At 40.7% G+C, this 13,008-nt stretch overlaps 1 protein-coding gene across 1 annotated transcript in view; it reads left to right on the top strand.

The window, feature by feature from the left end:
* The first annotated feature begins 539 nt into the window (after positions 1–539).
* LOC129720491 (transcription factor cwo) overlaps positions 540–13,008 on the top strand; it is a 54,193-nt gene continuing 41,724 nt past the window's right edge. Inside the window, exon 1 of the mRNA XM_055671975.1 lies at positions 540–2,268. Within this exon, the coding sequence (XP_055527950.1) occupies positions 2,210–2,268 (59 nt within the window). The 5' untranslated portion in view covers positions 540–2,209. The remainder of the gene's footprint in view (positions 2,269–13,008) is intronic.

The raw sequence follows: 13,008 nt of genomic DNA, 5'->3' as shown, positions 1-13,008 counted from the left end.
ACAATCATCATTACTTCCCCAAGATATGATTTTAAGAATTTTGTGGTTGGAAAAGTAGGTTCAAAGTCCACGAGTCACCACTGGTTTGTATTAATCCGAAAAAAAAATAAAAATACCGGTTTTTTACCGGTTTTACCGGTTTTTATTTTTATGAATACCGAAATACCGGTTTTTCAAAAAGTCGGTAATACCGACCACCCTAGTGGCAGGCCATCATTGTTTTGCATTGTGAAGCTGAACTTTTTCTCCTTCGGGTGGAAGCTCTTCCAGTCGGGCAGGGATTGTAGACGAAAGACCACCACGTGACGGCATCAGTTCGCCTGTAATACTATGCACTTATCAATGAACGAGTAAGTTCAACCACGCGCACGTTTTACCTCTCGTGCACGTATACATTCCATATGAAATCGACTCTCTTCTCGTTGGGTTCTCAACAAGTTATTTATACAAGCCAAGCGAGCTTCAGCTCAGCTATCGTAGCGCGTTGTGTGGTGCCACTCGATGCGCTAGTGTTGGTGATGGTATTTCAGCAATGACACTCGCGGGAGCCAATTTCTCTCGGTCAGTCAGTCAGAGCCAATCGAACGTTGTAGACCTTACTCTATCAGTAGTTACTTGCGCTTTTCATACGGTTACTAAACAGTCAGTTGTTCAGTTTTTGGAGGAATCGATTTCGTGTGTCGCCAGTTGCTAGTGGGTGATAAAGTTTCAATCAGCAGAAAAAAGCTTCTGCTAGTGTGTGACGAAAAACAGGCAAATAGTGAGCGTATGAGCTCATAGGGCCGAAGAGTTATTTTGGGAAAATTGAAAAAGCTGGTCAGGGTGTGTGGAAAGTAGTGATTTTTTTTTGTGTGTTGACACCGAGTGCCGTCAGTGTGCTGTCTGAGAAGAAATCGATACGACATTTTCCCGACACACATAATAGGGTTTCGTAGCCGCTAGAAAGCCGGCTAGCAAAAGCGGAAAGTGTGCGCTTCACGTGTGACAGGTGTGCCGCGTGAGTCATAGTTGGCGAGGCATATTTTCGCCCGAAAAACGTGTTCCTGCCTCACGGCCTACGATTTCCACATGTATAAATTTTTCGTAAACTCGAGTGTGAAATATATAATAAAATAATTGTGACGTGTGAATCATAGAGTTCCGTGCAGTATCAATCCGGCTAATCTGCAAAGAACAAAACAGCGACGAAAAGAACTGAAAGTCTTACGGCAATCTGTTTTAAAACCCGAAATTATTTGTTCGCTCGAATTTTCCCAAACAGTTAATTACATGTGTAAATTAGCAAGCAAGAAAAATTCGATTCTTCTTGACAACAAGAAACGCGTGAGACTTTTCTTCCGAAAACCAAGATACACACACTATTGTTCGGTTTGGTACATTATACAGTCTGTAGCGGCAGCAGCGGAGGAGGAAACGGCCAACGGCGCAGATACACGGGCACGGATCAATTGAGTACACACCCAACCGAATGTTTTAGTAAACATCCAACGTCAACTGGATGAATTTGAAACGCTCGCACAGAGCCCAGCCGGTTTCCATTCCATACTTACTTTGTTCCATACCACATCAGTGCTAGGGTCTGTTCTAGACTTCCTTAACTCCAACGCAAAGCCATACTGAGCGAAAGAAAGCCGTAAACTGGCAGGCCAACCGGTTACCTGTGGAAGCGTTTTTGTCCGTCTGATTGCGAATCTTTATATAATCCTCGATCGGACAGCACTGCGTTCCGGTTGCAGCAGATACCGTGCGAAGCTATCGCGAGTGTAGCTCTGGGGTGCAAAAGCCGGCTCAGCTTGAAAGTGCTAGTGTTACCGACCACCTGAGTGTTGTTGAGTCACATGTGCGGCAATGTGTTTCAGTGCTGTCTGAAGTAGCGGGAATAGAAAACGTAAAGTGCTGACATAGAGAAAGATTGTCGCAGTGGATAACCACACACCGCTGGAGAGTGAGTGAGCTCCTAGAGATACGCAAGTCTCTGCGGTATCCATTTGTTGTACCTCGTCTCGGTTGTATTCTGAACTTTCCTACTAGTCCGTCAGCCGTGTCTGGAACTGTGTAGACAAAACGGCAAGTGTCTAAATACCTGGGACAGCGTCTCAGCCAAGCGTTTCGGTCACATACAGAAGGTTATCGGTGATACGAGGGAGTGACGGCAGGTTATTACACGAAAGCTTACCAAGCAGATTGGACCACGGAACAATCAACCATCATGGAAGGCTATTGGGAGACACCCAACAGTCATGCGGCGCATCCTGTTAAATATGAAAGGTAAGCCGCGCTAACATCACTTCTTGTGCACAAAACATGGTGCTTCTTCTTAGCAGAATAGAAGAACGTTCCCCAAATGTTAACCTCTAGCAAGGTCGCTAATTCGTACGTCTCAAAGTGATATCAGTGTGTGATATTGTTTACTTCTAGAGCTGAATGCCGTTTAGCTCAGATTAATTTTTTTTCTACAGTCGCTGGTTTATTTTATTTATGTCGTTTATGTAGCTTCTATCGTCAGTTTATTTTTATGTAAATAAAAGTGAATGTCTATCTGCCTGTTCCCTATAGAGTCGAAGCTATTGAATCGATTGCCGTGAAAATGTGCACGTAGAAGTACGGGAAGGATTTATGTCTCATTTCGATTGAAAAGAAAGAAGAAAGATTGACTTTTAAATATTTAAAAACAACTCACTAGATTAATACATATTTTTTTACTAAAGAGGAAAAAGCAATAAATTTTCAGACCGAAGAATCCTCTGTTTCATCCACTAGCATCATAGGAAGAAGTCAGTCCTAGTGAATAGGTGCTGATCCACCGAGGTTGGGAGTGCGATCTTCATTTTACTTCATCATACTTTACAGTCTCTGGGCATCCAGCCACCGGGAGACAACAGATATCAGTTTAGGACAGAAACAAAAAAGGAAACCGCCGTAAAGCACTAATTGAAAATAATCGAAGATTATAGCTCTTTAACCGTTCGTCGTTTCTCCGTATGCTTACAGGAAAACTTCATTGAAGTCTCTAGATTTGATGCACCTTCAAGGCGGTTATAGGGGCACCAAAATTCTTAGGAGCGGTTAAAAGCTTAAATATTTACTTTTGGGAAACCTTGCATTTTCTAGTAACGGTTTTGATGTCGACAGCAACGCGGGCCGGGTATTTGCTAGTTCTGTTACATTCAAGAAGATGTTATTACAACCAACACGCTAATTAGATGTGATTCGCGCTAATCGCCCTCAACTATGCCGGGGTGATTGCGTAGGCTAATCTCCGTCTGCACATTTTTGTTTACTTGTTGTTGAGAAAGTACTTGTTGTATGTGAGACAATTTTTGTATTCTATTTGCGGTGACAGCACGGCATCCCAACATGTCGCTGGCAGGAACATTATTAATATATACACACCTACCTGTTTGGCAAGTTTGCCACTTCACATTCCTCGAATGAAGTACTTGCGGATAAAACGTGTTCACCGCGTAGAATCGTGATAGGTTTTGCCGCTGAACTCCTGCGACGTTCGAAGCTGCCGCACTGCTGTCAATTGCACCGTCGTCCCCAGACGATATTACCGCAAAACAATGCACCGCATTCGCTCGCTACACCGACTATCATTTACCGGTGGATGCGCGGACACGAGTGCTAAACTGTTCTGGGTGGAATTAATATCACGGGATCGACGAGTGGAATTCAACTGGTTGACATTTACGGGATGGGTGAGTGAGCGAATGAGAAAAAGGAAACAGGAAATGTGTACAAGTTTAGGGTGGTTTTTTGTTCTTCGCAAGTGTAGTGCAACACTAATCCATGCTAACCCGTGCAATCGATAAATTTTTCATTTTGGGAATATACGCAGGAAAACTGTCAATTTCGAAATGCAATGACGGAAACACATACACTTTTCTAAGTAATCTGAACGTAATCTCAGTTTATTTAACTCAAGCACAGGATGAAATATTCAAAACTGACAATGTCTGCGAGCAAAATAAACATTTACATGTGTGAAGCAGTCCGACTGGACTGATAACAGTACAAATCGGTTGCACAGTAACTGGACAATCGAGTTCAACCCGAGCCTCGAAGTCCACTCAACGAAAACAACTTGTCGCTTGTGTCTTGTTTGGCTTCGCAAACGCGTCATCCTTCGTGTGCTGTTACGAATCCGAACGCTGATTGGTATTTCAAACTTAATTTATTTCTTCATTTTAATATACAACGACCGAAACCCCAAAATAAGCAAGCTTGGCTATCAAATTTTAGCTCAACCAGTTTAGGAAATTGTGCGACTAGTTTGACTCGTACCAGCAATAGCAAAGCAAGTATCATTAGAATCCCGTCGGACTCTGACTCACTCTATCACATACATTGTTCCACACCAACCAGTCAGTCGGTGTAACATTTCATTGAGGCAAATAAAAACAGTTTACAGTTGCCAGGCTTAGTGCCGATGGACCCGTGCCGTGCTTGCATCTCGCGAACCGTGTGAGTTCAATGATACAATTATAAGTGCTCGCAAAACGGACGGGGTTTATCCCCAGCATCTTTCCGTACATTGAGCTGCCGTCGCACTGGCCGATCTGGCTCTGGCGCAGGGTCGATGTTTGAATCGCGGATGAATAATGCGGGCGAAAATGCCAACTTGGCGAGTCAGGTTTACCAGGTGTGCTCTGATCACTTCCCGCCAATAACTAGATCGTTTTCATCGGACTAGAAATTGGAAAATTTCGACATTTCATATAAAATCCTCCATTGAACGTGTTCAGAGATCGTCTCAGCAAGTTATGACACACTTGACACTAACTTTTACATCACAATCACCGATTGTTAGTTGTAAGACTTCCGGTGATATTCCGAGATTGAAGTGGTCGTGTGATTAGCAAAAAATGTCCGTCAATCCTGATTTCCATCAATATATCGATATCACTACTGAAGAACATTCTAAATTCACTGTGTATTATTTCAGGCAATTAGGAAAAATATAATCTAGAGAAAAAAAAAACACTAAAACATTTACGAAACGTCAAGTAAGTTAAGTCCGAGTAAGAAGTGTATAAAACAAAAAAAAATCAGATTATGAATCAGAGCTTCTTTGAACTGCGAATTTCTTACTGAAGAGGATTTTTTTTAATTTTAAATTACTGTCGAAAAGTTTAAGTGAATAAAAAATTTTCCCTTGGGTAGTGTGGAATGAAAAACTGTGCCAGCTTATATTGAAAATAACCATGCGCTTCCATCGGCTTTCAAGAAAAGAATGGAGACGCACAAAGGTTACAAAAACAGAAAAGAATAGGCACAACAAATGCAAAAAAAGTTCGCTTCAATCATACTAGAACTTAAAAAAACATTGACACTTAACACTAAAATTGTAGACAGCGTATTAAGAAACGTTCATTCCTAAAAAAAGCTATTCCTGTGAAAAATGATAATCCACGCTTTATTATCATTGGTTCGCGGCCGGACTTGTTGTCATGCTGTTCGCCCGCTTGGTATCTGTCCGATAGGTAAAGTACCCATGATACGTAAATACCGGTAATCGTGGCTCTGAATAATGCAATGAGTAATCGCGGCAACAACGGAAAGCTATTGATAGATTTATTTGCTAAGTGTGTAGTAATGAAAAAAATGGAATCAGTCAAACCGAAGATAGGCTCACGCAAAACTTTCGAAAAATAACGCTAACGCTTCATTCTCCAAAGTTACCTAAGTAGTCTGGGATTTTCGTTCACTTATCAAACGTAAATATTGCCCATTCCCACCTCGCGCGATTCACCATCAGCTGGGAAAGTTAAACAAGGAAGTGGAAAAGCACTCGTCCGCATTAATGCGTATCCACTTGACAACGGACGATTGTCTACCGAACGGCTAGCAAATGAAACTTTACAGCAGCGTTGACAAGACAAAGCCGAGCGACAACCGAGCGAAAAGGTGTGGACACACAGCAACGACGGACGGGGTTGTGCAGAAATAACCGACAAAACACCGGCTCGTATTCTCCTTCTCGTTATCTTACACTGCGCTGTGGCGTGCCGTTACCCTGCCCAGCAGGACGTCCCCCGCGAAGTAAGTCCGCGAATCGGCCACGGTCACGTAGGCAAATTTTCATCCCTGAACTGAATCGCGGGCTGGTGGCGACGATGGAATCAGGCGACGCTGTACGTGTGGGGGTGTTCCTTATCAGTAAAACTTGCACCGATTGTTGAAAACAAGAAAAAAAACCTAAACAACGGTGCAGAACAGTGTGAGTAAGCGTGACTTGTTTGCGCGATTCGATAGAATCGGACGTTGAACCGGACCGGATCGGATTGCAGCGGTTGGATGGCGGATGGTTAAACAGCTCAGTTATCTATTATATTTTTTATAATATTTTTATATTATATTATATTATATTTTTTCGAATGTGTATGTCATAGTTGAACTGCAGGCTTTTCTTCAGGTTGTGAGATTTTTGGAAAACACAACACTGAAACACGTGCAGTTTTATATGAGAATGAATAAATGAAATAACTTCGCTACAGTCGCCTAAAATGGACAACTGAGAGTTATCCTTCTCTTCCAAACAAATGTCTAGAAATTTGAGCTTCACAGTATGACTCAACAGGAAGCGTCGTTTCGCACCATGCAAAACTGAAGTATGCAAAGTGTGTATATTTTAAGTCACGAGCAGCGGTTGTGTTAATTTGCTGAAATTAAACCTGAAAATCTTCCTTTTGACTAGCCGAACGTGCTAAGGTGTTAAACATATGTATCACGACTGACAACCAAAATCAACCAAACGTAGCATCAATGTCTTCTATCTTAGCCTCGGACTTTGTTTCGTTTGTCCGCTTTGTCAAAGGTTGATAAATCGTTGGTTAGGTGAATGACAGAAATTGAACAAGGCCTAAACGCATAGATCAATCAGATAACTTGAAAATATATTATATAGTCTTTCAAAACAGATTAAATTTAGTATCTGCTGATTTTTTGGTTATGCTTACATTACCTTCACATCATCGTAATTCCGCAGTTACGGTTGATCAAGAATTTGGAATTGGTCTTAAGACTTTTTTAAAACAGTATGGTTTTGTCGATACTGATAGGTAAAATCTGGAACAATGTAATTGTTTAAGTTTCCAATACCGGCAGTAGTCGTGAATTCACTTTACAAATGTATAGGTTGCATTTCAACTGAATATCGCGTTCATATGCCTCATGTCCGTATCCACATAATCGTTCAGCTTCGAGTGCCTTTGTGAATTTATCTGCTGATTTTCAGATAGTTCCTATTGATTCTAAACGACAAGTTCCAGCCATCAAATGGTCCCGTGAAAAACGTCGCATAACATGTGTACATCATGCTTTCCAACAGTTCACAATAGGGTTGATTTGTGTCACAGCTTGACTCAGAAAACCCATCAGGGCATGAACTGCTCTATTCCGAATTCCGCCAGAAGCTTCAGGTTCAGGTTTTTGCAAAAAATGCAAATTTCACGAAATTTCGAGTTTCTCGAAATTTAACGGAATTTATCGAAATTGTCAACTTATGATTTCTCAACCAATTTTTCTGTTGTTATAAGATCTAATTTAGGTCTGGAGTTGCTTCTAAGCATCAGGTCCTAAAAAATTTAAAAAAATCTAGGGCTTACTATATTTTTCCTAAATTTCGGAATTTTCTTAAAAATTTTTCGCTTAGGTAGACTCTAAATAACTCTAAACCTTCTTTTGATATACGAACCAACGAAAAAAATGACCTGAAATTCATAAATTTTAATAATTTTTTGAAGAATTTCGAGAAAAATTTCGTTTAATTTCGGAAACCTCGGAATTCCGCAAAATTTCGCACAGCCTCATGTTTTTATTTACCCTTCAACATTTTTAATTGAACACATATCATTATTCTTATGATCTCACTGTGATAATAGTTAAAAAGTTGAGATTATAGAAAAAGATTTATTGGACACACTTTTATTAATCTTATTCACCTTCATGCAACGAAATGTTGCTTTTATTTGTTTATGGCTTAACGTTCTATTCGTTGAATGATTTACTTCGTTCCGCCCATTTTTTCTGACGTTTTACTTTAGTAGGGTGGCATTCCAAAAAATCGGTAATGGAGTGAAATCGGACAGAATGAAAGATTTCAAATGCTTATTACTTTGTTGTCACTGAACTGATTTTAGTCATTGATATCTCGTTGGATTGAAAACAAATCACTCGATTCGACTTTGTGAACGATTTGTAGTTGCTGTTGTTACTTTGTTCGCTCTAGTGCACAACGACATGCCCACCGGAAGTATAACTGTCATTAGTCATATATAAAAGTTAGCATCCAACAATCTAGTCTTCATTGATCATGCGATCATTGTAGTAGAAGGATGATGAACTGGGAACCAAATCGACCAGTAGCAAGCAGCGCAGCAGGCGATGATTTCATGTTTGCTTGGTTTTTGCTGCACCACACGCATCGACCGGCAAAGCGCAGGGTTCTTTCTGGAGCAGCAGAGAGCGGGTGGTGGCGAATACTAGTCGATTGTTGAGCTGAAATCCGCGTGCAAAACGAATTAAAGTTTGAAAAGCGCGAAAACCTTAACAACAAATGTAATGTGAGCTGAATAGTTTTGAAAAAGACTAAAGAGTACACGCAAAAGTTGGACTGTGCGTAACCACATCAATATTGCGTGTTTTAGAGCAATTTCTGTACTGTTGCAGAACCAGTACAACGGATGTGTGTTGTTCATAACGCATTTGGTGCTCTAGCGAATGTTCAATGTATTGGACGGCTCAATATCAAGACACTTTTGAAGTATTAACCGGCGCTAGTATTGCCATGATGATTCGTATTGGTATTGGTAATATTTTCCAGAATGCTGCTGTCGTTGAAGCAGTGCAAGCAGTAATCAATACTGATGATTTTGGTACTGATTAGGGTTAACGCAAATATGAATTGATCGATTCACTATCATGAATCCGGTCATTCAAAAACATCATCGAATCAATAACATTTAAAAAGACATTGGATTTGTTTCAAACATTTTGCATTTAACGACGATTCTGGTTTTATTCATATGCATTCGGTTCCTCGTTACTGGCACCAGCGTCAGTAAGTTCTGTTGCAACGAGGCTCGCTGGAGGCTGTTTCGGTTGCTGACGATGATTAGGGATGCACGAGCTGTTGATACGCACCGACTCACGAAAGTAACCAGCGGTTTTTTGAGCGCCCCAAAACTGATCGATTGCCCAGAACCGAAGTCTACCGTACACTACGATTTTGTGTGTATTATACATATTCTGATTTCAATCTCTGTAAATGTATTCATTACGCAACTGTTCTGTTATCCTTTTAATACATTTTTTGTGTAAAAGCCAGAGCATTTAATGTGCATTTTGAGAGGACACATCGGATGATGCAAGCTTGAACTTTTGCGTGTAGAATCACGATAAAAATCAGGAAAAAATCTTGAATATTCGGGACTTTGAATTTGGGAAATCAACTTGAAAACCAAGCTAAAGAACTGTCCTCTTCTGAAGAAGGAAGTGAAAAAAAAAACGCTTACAAAAAACGCATAAAACGACTTCAGTATAAAGCTTCATTTTGTTTATTTTGGTCGCTTTTAGCTGTTTTCCAGAAACCGGAAGTCGCCATTTTGAAATTCAGGATTGTGCCTATGTTCGATTGCTGGCTTCTGAATATCATCATGGGTGGTATATGGTCACTTTTGCCTGTATTCCAGCCCTCTTGCCGAAGTAGGGTAGGGTATCAAACCATCATAGAAACATTTTTAACCCCAAAAAGCCTTCACATGTCGAATTTGGTTCCATTTGCTCGATTAGTTCTCGAGTTGTACAGAAATTTGTGTTTCATATGTATGGTACCCCTCCCTTTCTGGAAAGGAAGGAGTGTCGAACCATCATGAAAGTATTTTTCGCCCTCAAAAATCTTCTTATGCCAAAATTAGTTCTGTGCAGAAATTAGTGCAGAAATTTATGTTTTATTTGCATGGGAACCCCACTTTCTAGGAAAGAAAGGGGTGTCGAACTACCACATAAATATTTCTTACTCCCGTGAACCACCACACACCAAATTCAGTTCTATTTGTCTGAATAATTCTCGAGTTACACAGATATTTGTGTTTCGCTTGTATGAGAGCCCTCCCTTCCAGAGCAGGGAGGGGTGTCAAATTACCACAGAAATATTTCTTGCTTCCTAATACATCAACGTGTCAAGTTTGGCTTCATTTGCTCGAATAGTTCTCGAGTTATGCAAAAATTTGTGTTTCATTTGTATAGGGGCCCTGCTTTCTGGAAGAGGGAGGGGTCTCAAACTATCATAAAAATCTTCCCCGGCCCCGAAAACCCATACATACAAATTTTCATGTCGATCGGTTCAGTAGTTACCAAGTCTAAATGGATCAAACTGACAGGTAGACAGATAGACAGAACTCCATTTTTATATGTATAGATAGAAACAGAATAACTATGTAGTAGAAAAATTTGAGGCCGTGTGAACAAAAAAAAAACAACTGTGAACTATTTTAGTTTATTTTAATATCTCCATTGCACGCTGTTTGTTTATCTGGTTAGGAGCTTAACAAAGATTTCCTGGCTTATATTTGGAAGCAAGAGGTTGGTCGATGTGCTGGATAATGAAGCGCAGAAAACTTTGGAAGCCTTATATGCTCAACTCGATAAGTAACATACAATAGACGCGTAGCTTCGTATCAATCGTTATATTTCAGGATGTTTACAGACTTAATAACACTGGTCTACAATAGTAAAAAAAATGTTGCCCTAAAGCTCTAAATAATTTCCCTATAAAGGTATTTAGCTTTTTAACCACTCCTGTGAATTTTGGATCCCCTAGTCGCAGCGGTTCTTAACCAAGGGTACGCGTACCCCTGCAGGTACGTAAAAGCCTCCAGTGGGTACGCGAAAAATAAAATTAGTAATGGCGGATAAAGCAAATGTTTGAAATAAAAATGTTCTATTGTTTCATTAGAAAAATTTACACAAATTACCAAATGAAAAATCATCAGAATAAAAAAAAGTTGAAGAGGTTGTGTATGAAAAAGAACCGCAAGGTTAACGTAGAATTACAACAGCCAATGATATCAATGTTTTTTTGCAACCGACTAGAGAATAGGTTCACTCTAATAGGGTTAATGGTGGTCTGAAACCTGTTAATGACAGTAAAATTCCCTCCCTACTCTTATCTCACTGTTTTCAAGAAACCGGAAGTCACAATATTGGATTTACAAATGGTAATGTAGTTTACTTTTGGCCTATGTTTATAATTTCGATTACGGAAATACCCATATTGGAGCTGTTCTCTGGATTCCGAAAGTCATCATCTTGGATTTCAAAATGACGTTCGGAATTGGTTTTCTACCTCTGGGCATCATCGCGGTTCCATAAATACCCACATCAGGTGGTATTCAGCCATTTTTGACAGTTTTCTGGAAACCGGAAGTTACCCTTTTGAACATCCAAATGGTGTCTTTAGGTAATTTGCGGTTTCTGAGTATCATTCTGGTTTTGGAAATACCCACGTTGGGCGGTGTTCGGCCATTTTTGGATCAGATTCAAAATAGTATCTGGGAACGAGTCCCAGCCCCTGGATACCATACTAGTTCCCAATATACCCATATTGGCTGGTATTTGGCCTTGTTTTCAGCTCTCATTGATCGAAATTTGCATTCAAAAAAGGCTGTATATTTTTCAATAGTTAGCATCCCAAAATCACGATTATCCACAACTTTCATGAAGGAATTCCGTTGAAAACTGACTGGATTATAAGCATTTGAAAATGGACATTTTACGATGTTTTCGGTATAAGTCTCCAAAAAGGTTAGGGGCACCAAAATACATGGTGGGAATAGTTAAAAAGCTCTAATCTTTCATTTTTTTTCCAGTTAGAGCTTAAGGGCAAAACCTGTGTTTACTAGTGTTCGATTTGTTCAGAATAAGTTTAGATCGGAACCCTTGAACATCAAACCGCTGATCGTTCAATGTCGTTTTCCGATCGACCGGCCTCTGTCACCACAACAAGGTACGCAACAGTATCGCAGATATGGATTCAATTATAACGGAATTCTGCCGCTCACTGGCGGACGAATGTCACGCACTTTTAGTTTGGACCTTGACTTAGCGACACGCGGCGATAGCTTTAACGGCACACTAGACAGCACATAGACAAAGTGCGCCAGCACTTTGAATCCAGTCGCGAACAAGCCTATTAGCACCGGTTTAACGAGCGAGAAATAAACTGGCTGCTGCTGCTACTACCCATAGAAGGAGCGTAAAAAGGGTACCCCTGGGTTTCCCCTAGCCGCAGAATCTCTCGCGTGAATCGATTCACCCGATCAGCGTTTTTTTATGTTCGAGCTGCTATGTGGACAAGAAATGGGTGGTGGCGCAAGCCTGCAGGCAAGCCGCGCGATCACGAACCAAGCGGATCAATAAATCAAAGCGTACCAAACAAAGAACGTGGCACAAGAGATCGCGATTTCCGTGTTACCGCGCACCCCGTTTTCGGTTTCTTGGTTCACTGCTGATGGTGGTGGTAGTGGTAGCGTCAGTGACGACAATGTCGATAGTTTGAAAGTGGTTCTATTGACGTCTTACTTCGTTTCTGCTTCGCCATTCTAACTGTTTGCGAGAATTGCAGTAAACGGAGCAGACACGTGTTGAAAATTGATCTTTGTATTAAGAGTTGTTTTTTTTTATCAAAATAAAATAATTTGATCTATTCTTGGTTCATATCTTGGCATTGTCTACGATTGCTTAGGAATTCGGCTAGATCACAAATGCGGCGGCGCTCAACAGGTACTCAACCATAACATCGTTTTCATTTAGGAGGTACGTAACACCCGCGTAAAACACATCACACCCGTTTTGTATGTACTTTTCCTACCTAACGGTAGCACACTGCCAACAGTTTTTTTTTCTGCGCTTGTTTCGTCGTCGCAAACGGAGAAAACCCACACGGAATCACGTGATATGTGACCTTGTTTCGTGACTCAGGGCACCAAACTCGGGCCGTTTGCA

Source organism: Wyeomyia smithii, chromosome 1 (assembly GCF_029784165.1).
Source record: "Wyeomyia smithii strain HCP4-BCI-WySm-NY-G18 chromosome 1, ASM2978416v1, whole genome shotgun sequence".
Taxonomy (NCBI): domain Eukaryota; kingdom Metazoa; phylum Arthropoda; class Insecta; order Diptera; family Culicidae; genus Wyeomyia; species Wyeomyia smithii.
Note: the sequence above shows the minus strand (reverse complement) of the source record. Positions and strands in the feature narration are given on the sequence as shown.